Source organism: Labrus bergylta, chromosome 1 (assembly GCF_963930695.1).
Source record: "Labrus bergylta chromosome 1, fLabBer1.1, whole genome shotgun sequence".
NCBI lineage: Eukaryota > Metazoa > Chordata > Actinopteri > Labriformes > Labridae > Labrus > Labrus bergylta.
In genome coordinates, this window is record NC_089195.1 from 20,241,305 (window position 1) to 20,261,932 (window position 20,628).

General features: G+C 38.8%; 1 protein-coding gene across 2 annotated transcripts in view; it reads left to right on the plus strand.

The window, feature by feature from the left end:
• grin2ab (glutamate receptor, ionotropic, N-methyl D-aspartate 2A, b) overlaps nt 1–20,628 on the plus strand; it is a 114,022-nt gene that overhangs the window by 81,953 nt on the left and 11,441 nt on the right. For both annotated transcript variants that reach the window (XM_065956038.1, XM_065956033.1), the window contains exons 10-16: nt 3,640–3,754; nt 3,873–4,075; nt 12,540–12,708; nt 14,824–14,977; nt 16,394–16,519; nt 18,139–18,368; nt 19,036–19,196. In XM_065956038.1, the coding sequence (XP_065812110.1) occupies nt 3,640–3,754; nt 3,873–4,075; nt 12,540–12,708; nt 14,824–14,977; nt 16,394–16,519; nt 18,139–18,368; nt 19,036–19,196 (1,158 nt within the window). The remainder of the gene's footprint in view (nt 1–3,639; nt 3,755–3,872; nt 4,076–12,539; nt 12,709–14,823; nt 14,978–16,393; nt 16,520–18,138; nt 18,369–19,035; nt 19,197–20,628) is intronic.

Sequence of the window (20,628 nt, forward strand, 5' to 3'; positions counted from 1 at the left end):
AGGCCTACAGCAATAATAAAAGTAAATAAAAAATTAATGTTATTTATACCCACAGAATTTTTTGTCAAACCGTCAGGGAGCCAATGGAGAGTTGCTAAAATGCTGCATGCGGCTCCATTGCCGCAGGTTGGCGACCTCTGGTCTGGGGACTTGCATAACCGTGTTTGTCTTTGTAGCTGTGGGTTGAGCAGCCTTACATAACTCTTTTTAATGTACTAATGAGAGGGGCAGATGCAGAGAGGACAGCAGTGTTTAGCATTGTGATGTCTCATGACATTTAACACTATTAGCTCTTGTACACTGCTGCTCTGTGCATGAGCTCATTCTGCCGTCTAGGTGGACAGACAATGAACAAACCATCATGTCGACCACTGTCTTCATGTTGCCCCTGTGTTAACTAGCCTAGAATGTTTGTCGTCTGTGTGTATTTGTGCTTTTTGTGCGTGTGTGGGTACCTTGCTGCACATGACTGGATTCACTGTCATTAAGTCAGGATTAAAGCAGCTTTTACTAGCTTTGTTCTTCCTCTGGTTCTCTTCTTATGTGGCTCTGTGGGTGGGCATGCATGTGTTGGTAGGATCATTTTTGTGAGTGTACATGCACGTTTGCATAAAAGTAACTGTGTGTGTGCGCTCTCCTCTGGTGTCTCTGCAATGAGGAAAGCGTAAGATCCTTCAAACATGAACAGGGCACAAATGGGCGCACACAGACACTCATGCGAGCACCTTCATTCTGGAAAAAGGAGCAATACAGAATCTGTTTATTATATTGCCTCCTCTAACATTTTGTGATATGATATTGGTACTACATCTTGAATATGAGACATGAGTGGCTAAAATATGATTATTAATTCAGAAGTCTATATAGAACTGATTGACAACATAAAGGTCAGGTTGCCTCTGTAGCTCTGCACATCATTAATGACTTATGACTTTCCTCATAAGAATAAGAGCCACATTCACATTTTCAACATTAAAGTGTTATTATTCCATTTTTCCTCTCTTATTAGACCATTACAGTACTTATCAAAGCATACACAATATTGCCTTTGTTGACAGGTTGACCCAATATAACCCGAACCTCAATAGGAAGGAGCTGAAACCCTTTTTGAAAATGTGTTTTATTTTTAGTTCCTGTCAGAGGTGCCTCATTTGTCTCACTAAGTTATTAGATCGAATTTGCATATTTGTCAAAACAACTGCAGCCAATTTTTGTGATAATAAACTGACAGGTTGGATTTCCCTTCCCTGATTTGGAAGTGGTGAGGCTGTGATGAGAATTCTGCATATATTAGTCTAGATACAATCTTGCCGCAGTGTGCATAAAAACAGCATGCGGTGGGGTGGAATAGGACAACATAATCTGGCACTTAAAAGACACTATCAGGCCCGTTGCATTCGCTGCCATTCTTGCCTGACAGGCATTAATATATCAAGTTTTGGTTGTGCGTATTTGGGCTAGACAATGGTAAGGGTTTTTATTGAGGTTTGTCCTTGCAGTATATTTCAAAAGGTTATTCTGTTTGAAGGGACCAATGTACCATGCAACCCCCTAAGCTGTCACTTTTCTCTGAAAAGATGCGCCTTGCCTGAATAGAGGATTTAGAAAAAGCCTCCCATCTTTCATTATTTGTACTTTTAGAGATGTCACACAATAGGAAGTACTTCAATAATAGAAAAATGTTCCACTGACAGTCGTGAAAGGACACACTGCATGTCTACTGATGCAATTCAAACTAAAACTGAATATCCAGTAAATGTAAACAATTTTGAATGCAGTATTGTAGAAAACATTGAACTATTCTTTTTTATTTGACTGGATATTTAGTTGTGTAAACTTAACAGAGGAGCACAAAATGGCATTGATTTACATGTGAATACAAATGTGAGGTATAATCTGCCTGTTTAACTTGCCTCAGAAACACCAGCCTCATCCGTTTAGATCAAAATCTTTTCCCCCCAAAAAAAGGTTGCAAACCTGAAATAGGAGGAGACAGCAGTTTCCCGGAATAGACTGCCACAGTGTTTCCGCTATATGTATTCAGCTGTGGCAATGCACTGTGACAAGGCCATCACCTGCTGCACCATGAAGACTATCCAACACAAAAACACGTATCTATGTCACTAACAGTCTAAAGTTAAACTATAGTAATCTATAATGACAAAGGCAGTGTCTATTAAACAGCACAGATGAGTCTCTAATCTGTTACTTTGTAGGTTTATTTCAAATAATATGTGTTTGCTTAGAGAGTTTATACACCTGGCAGAGCTGTTTGGTATTTTTGTCATGTCTGCGTGGGACACAGGGGGCTTTTATTTAGTCTTTATTTAGCGTGAGTGAAGCCTGATTTGAAAGAGTAAAGGCCTGTTTCCCAGTCTTTATAAAAACACATGATAAATGTACCTTTGGCTAATCCACCGCACTGCAACAATATGTGTGTCAACTCTGATACTCCTTCTACAGATGGGACAACACAAAATCCTACCTGTTTGAATCAGTGTTGTTATCATAGTTTTCATCTGCAGGGCGAGCACTAAACAGTACTCAAATGATTTGCTTGATGCATCTTGACTTCCTGTCGCAATATTAGTTTATGCCTGAGCCTGCCTCTGTGCCTTGTCCTGCTCAAATTGTGAACAGGAGTTTATTTTCTTTGGTCCTTTAAACTCATCACTTTAGAATAATAAGCTGTGAAAACCTTTGCACCTATTTAATATGTTTTTAAATACAAGTATGATAGGAAATACTTGTAAGGAAGATCATTCTCTCTATATGTAAATGTGGACTAGTTTCTAATTCAAACATATTTTTGTTCAGAATAACTGAAAGCTGCAGATTTTGGGGCTTTTTCAGGAAATCTATTTTTGTCTGATGATATTACACTGGAAGAAAATCCCTGACCAGCCCTGCTGTTTGACACTGTGTCAAAAGAAATTGGGCCATTTCTAATAAAAACAAAAAGAACACATAGGAACAAAATTGATTTCTCTTTATCACAGCTGCTGTTGTGATTTGGAACTTTGAGTAAACTTCCTTAGACATCCCTCTGCTCCTTAAGCGGGAATTCATACTATTATTCAACCTTTCCTCTCAGAATATCCTTCCCTTCTTAAAAAATTGTTTTCCGGGAGCAAGTGTATTCTTAATCCCCATTACACAGTGTGTGACACTGGTTCATTTACTCTTCTCTGCTGCTTCACTGTAGCGAGTGTGTAAATGTTTTTGCAAAGGATCTGTTTGCGTATGCATAATAACTGTAGTGAGTAACAAAGTGAGGGCAGCCTTTTGCAACAGTTGCTTGTCTTTCAGGCATATATCTGTGGAGAAATCAATGCAGAATGTTGATGGGAGAGATATCTGGCCTCTGACTCTTCCCCCTCCTACACAAAAACAGATGCACACACACACACACACACACACACACACACACACACACACACACACACTATGGCATGCAAGCACACGCAGTGGGTGAAGACAGCATTGATTTGAAGAGGATACTCTTGCAGTGATTACAGAGTGCTTAACTTGTTATTTCAAATGTATCTGCTCTTGTGAACACACTCAGAAAACACTCAAACAGATGCAAAACAAAAGCAAATAACAACTTCCTACTTTCTCCCCTCCCGTGTGTTTCAGACACATGATGCATGTATGGAACGATGGCCGAGACTTATCCTTTACTCCAGATGGTTACCAGGCCAACCCCAAATTGGTTGTCATCGTCTTGAATAGTGAAAGGAAGTGGGAGAAGGTAACAAATGGACACAGTGGATTAACGACAACAGCAAGGGAATAAAAATGTCAAACCACGTTAATTAAGACAGCAATTCCTGAATGTGTTTGTCTTGTTGTGTGTTTGCACAACACAGATGGGCCGTTGGGAGAACGGAACGTTGGCATTGATGTTCCCAGTGTGGCCAAGGTATAACTCCTACGGGGACGAGGATGCAGATGAGAACCATCTCTCCATTGTCACGCTGGAGGAGAAGCCTTTTGTAATTGTGGACAATGTGGACATCCTCACTGGCACCTGCATGAGGAACTCTGTGCCCTGCCGCAAGCATGTCAAAGAGTAAGTGGACACACGTAATATTATTTTGAACAAATACACAACACCTACACTGCTCAAGAGCCATTTAAAAACCACACAAGTTACTAAAATAAAAGCTGACAAAGCCTGATCCGGAGGAGTTGGATGTGTTTGTTCTTAGAACAAGTTAGATCTCAGTTGGATAAAATATGATGTTCCTTGATCTCAGACAACTTTTTTAACACCCAATTAGATCTGCTTTTATGATTTCCAGTAGACAAAAGATAAATAAATTGACACCTTTCAAACTTAGTTTGTCTAAGAACATAATTGTCAATCACTTGCCCTTTGCTTGTCCACTTTTGTTCTACAAGGTTCTCTACTGGGCCCACTCATTTTTACTTTATATAATAATGACTCACCATCTGTTTGTCCTCCAGACTGAAATCCAAATGTATGTGGCAGACAATGTAATATATTCACATGGGCATACTGAAACACAAGCTCATACTACACTCACACACTGTGCTCCCTATTAGAACTCAGTGTTCATAACATACTGTACATGTCGTGTGTAGCCCCAGAGGTCCTTTTTTTTATCAGGAGAATAGATACACATTTAAGTATTCACATCTCATTCTGTGTAGTTATTTCTGATTCATACAGAACAACTCCAAGCCAAGATGTTAATCACTGATTTCCCCACACATTACAAGTATTTTATGGCCCCTGTTGGTGTTGTACAGGAGTAAAACTCAATCCCAACTTCTGTCACAGACTTCAACACATACAGAGAAGTAGTTCTTGTCTGGCATCCAGATAATCAGTTCTGTCAGTATTAATAATTAATTGCCCTCTGTTGCTGTCAGATTGCTAATGCCAGTCTGTCAGTGTTGTTTTGCTACTCCTTTAATTGCTTGTTTCCAAATGTGGTCTTGGTTAAATGTTCCTTTAATACAGTGTGATTTTGTGTGCTGTATTTATGTAGTGAATGTGCTGCATGTTGCAAGTATTACAATTCCTAAGTAAAATTGCTGCCTAGTGTTTTCCTCTGCAGTAATTGTAGTAAAATATTGCTGTCAATCCATGATCTTAATGTTCCGGATTCTTGTATTGCTTGCATGTCCTTAATATTTGTATCTTTTAATTTGATTTTTAATCTAATTTCTTTCCCCATTACTTACATTATTTAAAATATTACCAGATAATTAATCAATCAGTCAATTAATCATTATTTGTATTGCGCCAATTCATAACTGTTATCTCAAGATGCTTTGCAAAAAATCATATGGGATAATATGCAGGAACAATTTCTCCTTTGTATTCCTCACGTTCCTGTTGTCCACACTTCATTGCCACTAACGTGGGGTCGGAGCAGGCCGTGCAATCTCAGTCAACATTTCAATCTTAGTCTTTGAATGTGACAATCAACGGAACACCTGGTTAATTTAACCAATTCTGATACTGAAATAACAATGATCATTTATATTTCAACTCCTGTACTTTTAATTGACCTCACAAATTAGTGGTAAGGTTTTTCATTCTCTACCTGTTTTTTGGCTGTGTTGGATTATGTGACCCATGGAGTGTGGTCCAAATATTCAAGTCTAACTTTTAATCTTGACTTTTTAAGACTTTACTCAGCTGCATTTATCTATTTTCATGATGGTCATAAATAAAATGTTACACGAGAGACGATGAAAGATGAACCTTTAGGTTTTTTTAGAATTATATACAGGATGCACTCGAGATACCTAAGACATAACGGACTTATCAAGATTTTTGATGATTTTTAAATGTTTATAAAGACATGAGATTGAAGTCAATTTATTAATTATTTAATTCAAATTCTTAGACAATAACAATTCCAAATAGGATTCCTTATTCCTTTTTTTCTGTGTGAATGTAAGTAATACATTTTAATGTAGGTCATCTAGCTAATAATAATTGAATGCCTTTTTTTTTCTTTTCTAAAAGTGACACTAATAAAACATTTTTTACAAAACGTCTCTTGTAATTAAAAGAAAATAATTTTAAAACAAATCCAACATCAAATACATGTACAGCACAAATTGAGAAAGTTTCATGATTAAAGAGTTACAGCCTGTGTTTCTGGCACTAAAGGATAGAAAGCTTTCAGTAGACACTGAATGTTCTCAATTTTTTGTGACCTATTGTAAGTTATCATTCATGTTTTTAAAAAGTTCGGTCCATAAAACTTGCTCAAGCTTTTTAAACATCAGCTCAAACATCAATCCTTTAATCAAAAATACATGTAGTAATGTCTATGGCTCTTTGACTTCTTGTCTCAAGCCTCCAGTGTTACCCAGATAAGGTATTGTCCCCTTTCTGCTGACCTCAATTTACACTGCTTCTTTAAAATAAGACATATTCTAAACCTGAAACTATTCTGCTTCTGTCATGTCTGTACACCTCTTATTTATGTTCAGAAAAGAGCATGTAGACAAGCAGTTGGTGTAAAAAAAAAAATCAAGACTCATTATGAGATTCGTAAAGAGAGACTTTGCATCTATAACCTAGAACTTTAACGTGCTCTGCATGCTTTTTCACGGAAATGATGAATACTAATAAGAATAATTCACGCACCTTATTCAATATTGTAAAAAAAAATGACAAAACCAACAGCATCAGTCCCACGGGAAGTCTTATCCAATTAGTCATGTGATGACTTTTCATATTTTTTCTCTGACAAAATCCTGACCGTAATACATACAGTCTCTAATTTCATATTGGGTAGAATAGTATTACCTGGTAGTTTGAACAATTCCATCTCCAAGATTACACTACTCAAACAGAGACTGTTAACCACTTAAAGCAAACTACCTGCAGCCTTGACACGCTGCCAGGTACCTCTTTAAAAAAAATGTTGAACAGATAATCACCAGAAGTATTGCAGAAAGTCAACAGCTCTCTTCAGTCACATGTCACACGTCTTAAATTACATTAATCTGAGCAGTGATGCATCAGACGTCACAGTTTTAAGTATACTTGATGTCAGTGCTACTCAGTTGACCACAACATACTGCTCCATAGACTAGAATGGTGGGCGGGACTCTCTGGTACTGTACTGAATTGGTTTAAAAAATAGTAACATAAAGGAACCATTTCATTGTCCTTTTGGTAATTATGAATCTGAGTGTAGAAAAATAATATCTGGCATTCCCCAAGGATCAATTCTTGGGCCCATTCTTTTTTAACACCTAACTGCTCCCGCTTGCCCAGATTCTGCAATACCATAACATCTCTTACCATGCGTATGAAAATAACACACAACTCTATATCTCAGTGTCATCACAAGATTACAGTCCCTTACACTCACTGAGTAAGTCTATTGAAGGAATCAATGAGTGGTTGTGCCAAAATTTCTTACAGTTATATTAAGAAAAAACTTGTCTCAGGCCCTAAAGAAGAAAGGTTAAAAATAAGTGCATACCTTGGCTCCATGTCACTGAAATCTACAAATCAAGCTAGAAATCTTAGTGTAATTATGGACTTGGATCTTAATTTTAATAGCCACATAGAGACGGTGACAAAATCAACCTATTACCAGCTAAAAATATAGCAAGAATCAAAGGATTTCTTTTTCAGAAGGCTTGATAATTGTAACTGTGTTTTCACAGTTCTGACTAAAAAATCTATCAGACAGCTGCAGCTCATCTAGAACGATGCTGCCAGAGTCCACTCTAACACCAAGAAGGTAAAACACATAACACCCGCCCTCAGATCTCTACACTGACTTCCTGTGAGTCAAAGGATAGATTTTAAAATCCTGCTCCTCGTTTATAAGGCACTAAATGGTCTTGGACCAAAATACCTTTCAGATCTTGTAGTCCCTTAAGAGGCATCCAGACCTCTCAGGTCCTCTTGGACAGGTTTACTCACTGTTCCCAGAACAACACCTGCTAGATATATTTTAGTTGACTCGATTTAAATAGTCCATATTTTTATTGTTCTTTAATTATATTGCTAGGTATCATTACCTCCCTAATAAACACCAAACAATAAATCCAAAGTAAAAGTTATTTGCAGATGATAGAATACTATTGTAGCCTTAAATTGCATAACTTGAATTTCCTTTAGAAACATTTTAATGCTATGATCCGTCTAGTATTCAGTCGTGATTAATGTTCAAAATCAAATGTAGAGTTGCATAATATATAACTATTTAATTTGGTGCTTTCAATATGGTTTTGGAATTTGTTTAGCAGTGTTAAATGTGCTTACTTTTGACTGTTCGCTGAGTGGTTTCTTGCCTTTAGACTAATCGATTTATCTGAATTTAAATTTGCATTTAGCCGACAGGGAAATGATTTGCTAGGAAAATCCCTGCTATTTGGCTTCCAAACCAGGAATAAGAATGACCAGTTATCTTACTGGCAAATTCACAGTTACTGTAAGTGCATCAATGTTCAGTGTCCCTTTTGTAAAATACTGTAAATGAAGAAGTCCCTGCCTGAGCATCACCTGGAGACAAAAAATTGAGAGATGTTTCATTTGGGACGCTGCCAAACCTTTAAGTCATCTCCCATCCGGACAACAGCAACTCTCACCAGGCATGGCTTGTAAACTATTTTGTTCAGCAGCTACAAAACATCCAGAATGTTCTTGTCTGCCCTGTCATCAACCTCCCCAAGTTCTTTTTTTTACCCCTCCCCAACCCCCTGTCGCTCCTCCTGACTCGCTGCCAGTGGCTGTTCACATCAAATTCTAAATTCCTGGTCCTGGCAGTAGAGGCTCCTCTGGGAGTCACATGCTTGTATCTGCAGGCTACAGTCTACCTGTATTCACCAGCCTGTGCTCTATGCTTTACTACAACCAGCCGCTAAGCTCTCCACTCCCTGCGGCAGCTTCATCATCATTTCACCTGGCCTTGACTCTTCTTTCTGCTGCTTCTCAATAGTGAAATGTCCTACCCACTCCAGGTGGGACAGCAGCATTACTTTATACTTCCCATTCTTAAAAAATGACTCTTTCCGCTGAATGAATATCCCAATTTTTCATCCTCTCCCTGCACTTGCTTTAGAAAAACATCCCTTTGAACTGTTTACTTACATTTTTCTATGCTTGATTTGAGCATGTCTTTTTCTGGCATGCTCACATCAGGATCACAGAGATATTTTGTTATCTGTTATCAGTACACTAAGTTGCTTGTAAAACAGTATCAGCAAATTAGATCAAAATGTTTACCAAATTCACATTGACTTTGTTGATCTTCTTCATTAAATAGGATTATTTCTATCTATATGCAGTGTTTTCTCACCTCACCACTCACCACCTGACTGCATATATATCACTTTCTCTGCTGCAGCAACAGCACTGGGCTGCATGCCTTAAATCTTCCTCTAACACACATTTTTTTGGTTCAAACTTCAAAGTAATTGAAATTCACATCACAACCAAACGAAATGTCAAATGTATAAAACATCTATTAAGCCACAAATTAGCTATTTTTGTGTTCATTTATACATTTAATGTATAGTCTCACTTGTAATTGTGCTTGTGCTTGTGTCAATTGATAAAGCATATTTTAAGATTTAACCTCAGTGTAGTGTTTCCATACAATGTCTGCTTTGAATAATCAACATGGCCTATTACTTTGAAAGATTCTTTCTTCAGCCACACGTCAAACAATATGAGGGAAGTTTTACTTTGAAAATACTTTAAATGCATTTTATAGTAGCTGAAATGTGTTGAAGGCCTTGTGTGCGAACAGTTCAGAGATATATAGCTTCAAAAAGTGAGTAAGAGTAAAAACTTTTCTTCAGAACCTTCCTAAGATTCTTTAAGCATCTTGGGCTTTCTCCAATTATCTCCTGTATATTGACACCTCACTGAGAAGCTCTGTCACAATACATGGCAGCTTTTTACTACAAAGTATGTTCTCCCATTGAGCTCATATTTGAGCTTGTCTGTATAAAACCAGTAAAGAGTAAGTAAACATGAATCATAATTATTGCAGGTTTATGTGTGACAGGCTCAGTACTTTATCTCCATTGTGCTTATGATTGATCACTTGGCCACACAGGTAAAATTCACAACATAAGACTATATATTTGGGGGTTTATTTATATTCCAATCATGAGTGGCAGTATTATTCTCAATGGATGTCAAATTTTATGCCAGACAATTGGAAACATTTAAATCTCCTTCAGATTGTAATTAGTTTAGGAAAAGATTGGCTGGGCTACCCACTTTGGAATTGCAAATGTAATTACTCTTTTTGAAGATTTATTAGCTTTTTTATTTATTTTTCAAACAAACTCGATCAACCACTTCCCTTTGTGTCAGCTGTATTCTACACTAAAGTGCTTCTTTGTCAAACAAAAACACTCATTTTTAAGCATGATTGACGAAGAACAGCAGAATATCCTTACATTTAAGATGTTTTACATTATTATTATTATTATTATTATTATTAGAAAATGCAGAAACCATTCACAGATCATCAACAATAACAATACCCTTAGTCCTGACAATTAATGTGGGTTCAGTACCCTGCAAGAAATAATAATGGATGAATCGTTGAGAGACCCTTATCATTTTTTAATGATCGATGATAATAGTAGTCATTGTTTCTCGTCAACGAGGTTCTAATCACAGTATATGGCTCTAATGATAATATCAACTGTAATCATGCATGCACTTTTAATTTTTTCAAGCTGAATCTCCAAAGGCTTTTTATCAACTTAAACAGTTACTAAATATTTCCTGTTTACTTTACAATGACCATATCTCATTACTGAGCCTTCATGTGCCCCCTTAAGTTATATTTTATATCTGCACTTAATCCTTTGTATCTACTCAGTATGATGTGTCACCTTAGCTAAGGGGTGCACGAATAGAGTGACTAATAATTAAGTAATTAGAATTTCATGAGTCATTACTAGCTGTGCCACCAAATGGCTGATTCATTGTTGAATTGAGGAATTATTTAGAACAAATCATGAATTGATCAGGTTGGTTCTGATTCATTGCTGGCTCATTCTTTAGGAGCTACTTATGTTGTTGTACGCCATGTTGTAAAGTGTTACCAGTTAAACTCGTCAACTGTTTTCCCAACCTTAGATAAATTGCATAGGATTCAATGTACATGAGTGAGTGGTCACAGGCCCAGATGACCTGTTTCTTCCTTGGCCTTTGTTGACGTTACATTTTCTGTTTAGATGTCCATCCATCCATGTGTTCATACACTTGAACATACAACCAATTATCCATAAGCACTGCGTTTATTCAGTCACTACTTCCATATTTATTTGTGTGTTTGTTGTTACAAAAGTAAGACATGCATTGAACAGATGTACTGTATGTGTATCTCCCAGAGTCTGTTTTTTTTCTGTGTGAGAGTATGTGTAATTATGTGTGATTGTGTGTTTGTGTTTACATAGTGACATAAGGACACAGAGAGGGCTCAGCTGGGAAGAGCTAATGCATACAGTACGTGTGCATTAAAACACCTGGGGCACTTACTGTACATACACTGACTCTCACATATGTATGTATAAATACAATGCCCTCTTTCTCTCTCACATACACATTATCAAACACACACACACACACACACACACACACACACACACACACACACATTATGCTGCAGATACAGTTAACTGTAAAAAGATCTTTTAATCCTTTGACGGTTTGGTCCTTTGACAGTTGCTCCCTGTGTTTTCTGTGTGCAATTCTCTCAGTTCTTTCTTAAACTTTTTCTTGGATCGTAGTCAGCTGAAATGTTAAGTGAAAAGGTCACAGAAATTGCTGTTCCAATCCATACATGCTATATCAGAAGATGGGTGACATGGGAATGAAATAAAGTTTTCATGAAAATACTTTTGAAAATGCTGGTAGGGTTTAATAGATCATGAGAATCATTTGATCCGACAATTCAGATTAGCTCACTGCTGCCAGGTCCTTGGGGATGGCTGTCAGGAAAGTTTACTTAAACATAATTTTCTAGTCTGTGCATCGTCTCTGCATGGCTGTGGTGCTGCATGTGTGTAGGTATGCTGCAAGATTAAGAGAGATACCTCCTTATGGACAGAATCAAAGAAACAGAGGAGGGGGAAGGAAAGGAAAGCGAAAAAGGAATGTGGAGAGAGACGTGGGGAAGGACAGCTGATATTTTAATCATGTGGGTTGGTTGTTCTGCAGAGCCCAGCTCTATTTAAAGCCCGGCAGCATCTGTTCAGTACCCCTGAGTTTTCAGGCACTAAGGGAAACACACACACACACACACATACACACATAGTTAAATTCACACACCGCACAAGCTCTTTCTGTCCTTTAGCTGTATTTATGGTTACTCTGCACTGTCATGATTCTAGTTTTACTGTGCGATCGAGCCAGCAGATGTGGAGTGAGCAGGAACAAGCAGTACAGTTACACTCACACTTCACACACTCGCCTCTTAAACCGGGAAATGTCCTCTAATATGGAGAAGTATGACCTAATTATTTTGCACATATGTTTGTGTGTCTCTGTATTGCAGTAACAGCACATCAGGAGGCTCCTACATCAAGCAGTGCTGCAAGGGCTTCTGCATCGACATTCTGAAGAAGATTGCCCGGAACGTCAAGTTCACCTATGACCTTTACCTGGTCACAAATGGAAAACATGGCAAGAAGATCAACAATATATGGAACGGCATGGTTGGAGAGGTATGTTATCGCTTTGCCTATAGAGTTTGTCTCTATGACTTTCTATGCAATTAATAGGAAACCCTATTTTTTTTTTTTTTGCTTTTTTCCTATCTTAACAAACATGAAGCACAACAAAACATCAATACAGTGAGCAGCTCCATCTGAATTTTTACTTTTATGAAGTCTTTCAACTCGCCAAGCTTAGCTTAGCTAGCTTGTCTTAGCTCAATTTAGCTTAGCTAAATTCAAACACTGAAAACTGGGAGGAAGTGGCTGTTGAGGCGAGGCAACGAGGGGCTGTTGAGGCGAGGCAACGAGGCGCTGTTGAGGCGAGGCAACGAGGCGCTGTTGAGGCGAGGCAACGAGGCGCTGTTGAGGCGAGTCAACGAGGCGCTGTTGAGGCGAGGCAACGAGGCGCTGTTGAGGCGAGGCAACGAGGCGCTGTTGAGGCGCTGTTGAGGCGAGTCAACGAAGCGCTGTCTCGTTGTTCAAGGATTTGCCCACCTGCAGCTGTAAAGCATCCAGCTGTTGAATGATTGTACAGGGGTGATACAGCAGTCACTTCTTAGGGTTGGATCTATATGATGTATCAGCTTCGCTTTTCATTGTAGTGTGCTGCTTTGCTATAGTCTATGACAGACCAAATCTATCAAACAGCGTTGCTCAGACATATTTCAACACATCTTTCTGCTCTTTAGCCTTCGTGATGCGTAATCCATAGCTCTCTGTGGGCATGTTGGCTCTTAAAAGACTAAAATCTGGTTTACATCTTTCCACACAATGTCTTACAAATAAATATGCCATTTTAAGTACAGAATTATGTTGCATCTTTTCACAGGTTGCAACGTATAAGTAATCTGTCTTCTTTTACATTCTACAGGAATTTACTTTCAATTATTATTAATATTATTATTAAAGTATTCACATTTATGAAAGTTAATGCTGTTTTTATTCTGTTATCTTTTATTGTGTACAAAAACAATCAAATATCCATGTCCTGTCTGTGGCACTCGGCCCTGTGCTTATTTATTCCTGCTAGAGAAGTGTCTCACTGTTGTGTTTTTTAATCTTTTATATACAACAATGAAGGTTTGTTGCACAGATGAATAAGCTATAACCGGCTTTGGGTAGAGACACAAGACTAAATAGAAGAATCTGTTCGTTGTAGGCTTTGGTCTTTTCATGGGATTTGTTGATTTTGAGAATATGGTGGATTATTGCCAGATTTATCCTGTAAGGCTTCATTCTTTTCTCCAATTTGAAACAAAAAGGGTCTGTGTCATAATACCACCAGAACATTTGGACACAGGACTGGAAGCTGCGACTTTATATCCATTCATGCATCTTTTAACACACGTTGTGACGTACGAAAAATAAACTGTATGATATACCGGTAATTGCTTTCTGATATATAAAGGGTTTGTCTTTTTTTGAAGTAGTTAGGGTTCTTGTTTTTCAAATGCGATCACTTCTGCAACACTAAAAAGAAAAATTTGTCATCATTAAGTCACAACCTTTTATTATATACCTAAATGTATTTTATGTGGTCGATAACATTTCTCATTGAAGATGCAAACGACTACTAAAGACAAAAGATTTTTAGTGTTTCTGGAATGATTTTTTAATTCACAGATTAAATGGAGGCTAAGTGCTGTCACAGTTAAATCATTAAAGGTCAACACTGAAACTCAAATGTCTGATGATAACGGAACCTGACAATATGATCCATGTATGGCGGTAATGTTTTTTGGGAGCTGGTAGCTAGAGGCCTCGGTTTAGAAAATTTGATCTGAAAACATAAAATTCTAAAATTTGCTCACTAAAAATGACATCTGTATGAGCAAAATCTCTGTCTTTCAAGAGACATTTAGACAGAAATGTTGGCTATGAAAAAGACAGCTGTATTTTTACTTTCATGTGATATGGCTGAAAATGCCCTCCAACTATTGATGACATTCTGTGCTTCTACCCTCAGTCACTGTGATATTTCAAATCACCAGTAAAAATAAGGGAACAATTCAAAGGAGAATTGTCTGAAGTTGTCCAAATATTTACAGAACTTGTTTTATCTCTGGCCGTGCAGGTTTTTTTAGTCACGCAGTCTCTGCTACTGTTGTTCTCTCTGTCGACCAGGTGGTGTATAAGAAGGCGGTGATGGCAGTCGGTTCCCTGACCATCAATGAGGAGCGGTCAGAGGCCATTGACTTCTCCGTGCCCTTTGTGGAGACAGGCATCAGCGTCATGGTGTCACGAAGCAATGGGACCGTCTCTCCGTCTGCCTTCCTCGGTAAATCTATCAGTTATGTCTCCCAAAATCAAAATCACTTCTGTTTTTCTCTCTCTTCTTTTCTCCAACTATCCCCTCGGTGAGCAGACTACTACAAGAAACAAGAAAAAAGGGAGGGGCTGACATGCTGGCAAAACCCTGCCTAAAATGGAATATTTTATTCAGACAGTATATGCTGGCCAACTTCCACTTGTACCCTGACTTTATCTGGGCCTCAGCACCCTAAGCACATAAATATTTCTAGCAGAGCAGAGGAAGAGGAGTGTGCCAGCTGTCTTTTGAAAACTCAGCTACAGACAAAGCATTCTTGATACCCTCCTCTCTTCCTCCTCCTTCTTCTCCTCCTCCTCCAGTTGTGTAGATGACTAGAAACTGAAGCGTTCCTCCATGCTCGCCTAATGTATTGTATTGTCATTGGAGCGAGACAGGGAGCGAGGGTGTGTATTAGACCATGCGTGTGTTGGTCCCTGTGTGTCAAGCCATGTGTCAGAATGCGTGCGTATAAGATGAATAAAAAAAAGTGTGTGATACAGCGGGAATGTATTAGAACGTTTGTGTATTGAATCAAGGATGTGTGGAGAACGAGTGTGCTTTGGCCGTATGTATGCTAAGGGGTGAATTCTTTGTGTGTGTATTTATATAAAAGTGTATTGTATTAATGTGTGTGAGAGTGTGACTGAGTGTGTGTGTTTAGCCTGGGCCAGGGTATCAGTGACGGTTCAGTATCTCTCGCACTCATATTAGAGGCACCTCAGTGCACAATCTCTCAGGGTTGGCTAACCCTGGCAGTCATATACTTACACATATAGTCCTCACACACACACATACAATTTGTCTAGGTTTCGCGTCTCTTGCACTCATCCTGCTCTCTGAACTTCTGTCCTGATATACACCAAACACATGCGGACTCTCTCACACACACACCCATGATCACACACTCAAAATCACACCTGCCCAAAACAGGGCACATCAGATCACTAGGAGTTTTGATTCTTCTCTCTCCTCCTCTCTCTTACTGTCTTTCTCCCCCCCCCCCCCCCCCACCCCTTTCCTCCTCTATCTCCCCCGCTCCAGGCCTCTCCGTCTCCCTCTCTCATCCAAGGGAATAATGAGAAATATGGAAATTTGCTCCGTCAAACTCTCTGTGACTAACTCTCCCACTCCTCCCCTCCCTCCCTCCTCTGTCTGTCTCGCCCTCTCCCCCATCTCCGTGTCTATCATCTTTACCTCCCTTTAACTCCCCCTTGTCTCTTTTGTCTTTTATTGAGTCCATCTCCTCCTTTCTATCCCTCACTTTTCATGCATCTTCTGCTCCTCCTCAGTGTCTGTGTCTCTCTCATGTGCTCATTTTCTTTAAAAGAAAACTCACCCTCTCTCTCTCTCTCTCTCTCTCTCTCTCTTCTCCGTCCTTTTTAGAGCCCTTCAGTGCTTCAGTTTGGGTGATGATGTTTGTGATGCTGCTCATCGTCACAGCCATCGCCGTCTTCCTCTTTGAGTTTGTAAGTCCACTGGGCTTCAACCGCAACTTGGCCCAAGGCAAAGGTAGGATGGCATCCATCTGGAAAATCTGGAATATAACACCAATCATTGCTCTACAGAGCAAGAAGCAAACAAATCTAGGTTCCCCCCTGGAGCAAAAGAATGACCTGTTAGTATTCTGATTTCAGAAAATTCAGCATTAACAATTTTGTCCAAGTGTATCAGTCACCAATACTTAAATGGGAGAGATCATCCGAAATAAACCTGGTGCTGCACTGCTGGCTGTGAGTTGAATGTTTTGATCTAAGAAAATGACATTTACCATTCAGATGAGCTGAAGGCCAATCCAGGTGTTGTGATCTGAACCTTATTCTAAAAAATAAACTTCTTTCTTTCCATGACTAATGACTGTACAACAATACAAAGCCAGAGGCAACCGCATATTGGCTTATTTCTGCACACACATACCACAGCCTAACTCAGCCCTAAGAAATTAAATGATATATTACAGTACAAGGAGAAAATCAAAAGAGCATCAAATATAAGAGAAAACAAGAAACATGAAGTGTTATATAAGTATTAAGAGGATAAGGGTTCAAGTCAAAGAAAATGTGCCTAAAAGAAGGATGAACAGAGGTAGAATCAATCAAATAACGTAATGGCATTATTGACAGTAGTATTGGCAGTTCAGTCACAGCACCAGGCTCTGATTATGAAAGCTCCAGGTAACGACCACACAGAAAATACTACATTATACAAGACAAGGAGTGATAGAACACATGATAGTAATGATTATGTGAAGAAACATTACACATGTAAATGAACATGATGATATATGGATAGATAGATAGATAGATAGATAGATACTTTATTAATCCTGAGGGAAATTCAAAGCATCCAGTAGCAGTTTACAGAAGACATGCACGATATGAAACATTACCACATTACGGTTTGGAAAGGGGTAATAAGTAAGGATTGAGGAGGTGGAATCCTTTACGATGACTGATTTAAAGATTTTTTTTTATTGATTACCATTTGGAGTTTAATTCAATGTGCATTACTACCCTCCTGCTGGAATGAACTTATTATAATGAGGATATTAGAATGACAAACATCCTGTATTTGACTTGATTATGTAAAGGTTAATTTAGTTGGCCAGAAGAACCTTTGATTTTCAATTATTGATTGATAAAAGTATTGATCGCTTGTGGCCCCGCAAATGTCTATTGTCCACAATGACTGATGAAAATGTGACGTGAGTGTGAATAGAAAATGATTGACAAACCGTCACATTGAAGTTTATTTACAATGTCTGCGCCTGAAGGAAACATGTTGCCCTCATCATGCATCTTAAAGCTTTTTTCTGCACTTTTCATTTTGAGGATGTTAGTTATCAATACGTTTTTGCAGTGGCAGGTCTGATATGAAAGAATTAGTATCTCTGTAATGACAACATTTTTCGGCAGCACACACACGCAAACAGTAAGCCAGTCGTTTTCCCAGAAAAGGAGAAAAAAATATATTGTAGTGTACATTATTACACTATCACATAGCCAACCCTTAATCAGCCAAATGTGACTTTAAAATTTCACATTCCTTTGTATGCTCTAGAGTTTCTTGGTTCTTCTGTGCTCGGCATTTTTAATTTTCTCCATCTGCTGCCCTGCCTGTCTTTCTTTCAGACCCACACGGTCCTTCTTTCACCATCGGTAAGGCCATATGGCTGCTGTGGGGTCTGGTGTTCAACAACTCTGTGCCGGTGCAGAACCCAAAGGGCACCACCAGCAAGTTCATCGTATCAGTCTGGGCCTTCTTTGCTGTCATCTTCTTGGCCTCCTACACTGCCAACCTGGCTGCCTTCATGATACAGGAAGAGTTTGTGGACCAAGTTACCGGACTGTCGGACAAGAAGGTGGGATTACAGCAGATGGACATACTGATATACACTCAGAAGAAACAAAATTCATTCACAGTCAGGGCTGCTTTTGTAATGGATGTGGCCCTGCGGCCAGACAGGACTCTCTGGAGAGGGCCCTTGGGCTTCAACAGTCCAACCCCGCTGGCCGTTGCTGTCACCATGCTTACACTGCCAGCACAGCAGACCCAGGGGCACTCACACACTCAGTCTGCATAGATCAAAGACGTGTGTGTGTGTGTGTGTGTGTGTGTGTGTGTGTGTGTGTGTGTGTGTGTGTGTGTGCGTGTGCGTGTGTGACAGTGTCAGCAGAACCCCAGCCATTCTTACGCTACACTGGACACACAATGATGATGACTGATGAGTCCACTCCACTGTCTATCCCTCCTCTTTTCTCCTCTGTCTCTTCTTGTCACTCTCCTCCTCTCTGTGCATCTCACACTTTTCCTCGCTGTCTTACACGTAATGCCTTTCTTCCCCTTGTTTTTTGCTTACCTTGTCCTGTCTAGCTGTCACTCAGTCCAGTTCCTTGTATTTTAACCTCTTTGTTGGTTTGGTTTGGTTTGGTTTGGTTTTTTTGTTTTTCATTGTTTCTTCCTTCTCCTGTCAGATCCCTCTTCTAACAATCCATCTCTTTTCTGCTCTCCTTCTTTTTCTCCCACAGTTTCAGAGTCCATACTCCTATTCCCCTCCATTTCGTTTTGGGACCGTTCCTAACGGCAGCACTGAGCGCAACATCAGGAAGAACTATCCAGATATGCATCAGTACATGACCAAATACCATCAGACCGGCGTCGTGGACGCGCTAGTCAGCCTCAAGACCGGGTACTGTAAACTTGTCAAGCTAACTAACTTCAAGTTGAGACAAATTATACCTGAGAGGATAATTCTGTTTTCTGACAGCATGTATCAACAAACATGTGAAAACAAACACAAAAAAGATATTGCATCACACAGAAACCAGGCCACATGGAGGGCTTGCACTGGCTCATGCTAAAATGCAGCAGTTTCTTCCTTCAGTATTTCTGTCCCTGAAAGTAAAATGCAGACTCTGCCTGTAAGTGCTTATTATTTCATCTTGTTGCTGCTGGAAAGAAGGAGCTGCCCAAACAGAGACAGAGTAATTTGTTCTGGAGTTTGCTCTCTATTTCTCGCTCCTAAACACAAACTAATAGAAGGACAACTACCGTGGTTTTATTTGTTCATTAGTTATGTGTGCTTTGATCTTATTTTACGGTATTTTACGCCACATAACATTTAACTTTTTACTTTGGCCTGCAATTACTTTATTGATACTGCATCACAAATTGAACCAATTAATACAAAATTAAAACTCTATAGTTGATGTGTTCAGCCAAATCAACGCTGTTTATTTAAATTATTTTACAAAATATTTTTAGGTAGAAGAAAATATTTTAAGTTTTGTTAACATTTCAGTCATTTCCTAAATAAATACAAACAAATTATCTAAAAACAAGTTCAAATGCTGTGGCCCTTAAATTAATTATAGTATTAGTCTGAATATCTCTGAACATCTTTGGGACAACAGATGCTCAGTGATCCTATTTAACATATGCACTTTGGTGAATGATTTAATTCAAAGTGTTTTTTTATTCACACTCACATATCTAATATGGAAGCCCAAGGGGTCTTTATTAGCACGAGGGTTTGTTCAATGGGCTGTATAAAAAAATATATTTTCTCTATAATTTAATCATGATAGAGGCTTTGCAGCTACGTACAGCAGTCCTGTGATATCAGCTCTTCTTTCATTGTGTCTGGTTAACAGTCATACATCAAGCTTGTTTTTTGGCTGAGCTCAGCCATATCATGCCCACATAAGGGATTGTAGCGTCAGATACAAATTACAGTCCCATACTTTGAATTCAGCTTGTCATGTCAGAATAATGACAAAACCTGCGAGTAAAAGATTACAGCTCAGTGTGAACAATAGCATTCTTTTGTGCATCATGAATATTTACTGTATCAGAATTCAAATGGCTAAGCCACAGTCCACGTTCAGGCTGAGATATCCAGCTCAAAAAAACAGAAAGTTATGAGTAAACCAGCTCATTTGTTCAAGGATCTGAGGAAAAATGTTACAGCCACAACAAAGTATGTATTGTAATTAACTTTGTAGCCAAAACTGAGTCTTTTGGTCCTAAATGCCCTAAATACATTATAGTCATTACAGTAAACATTACATGAAATGTATTATCATTTAAAGATTTACATTTAAAAACGCACATGCAGCCAC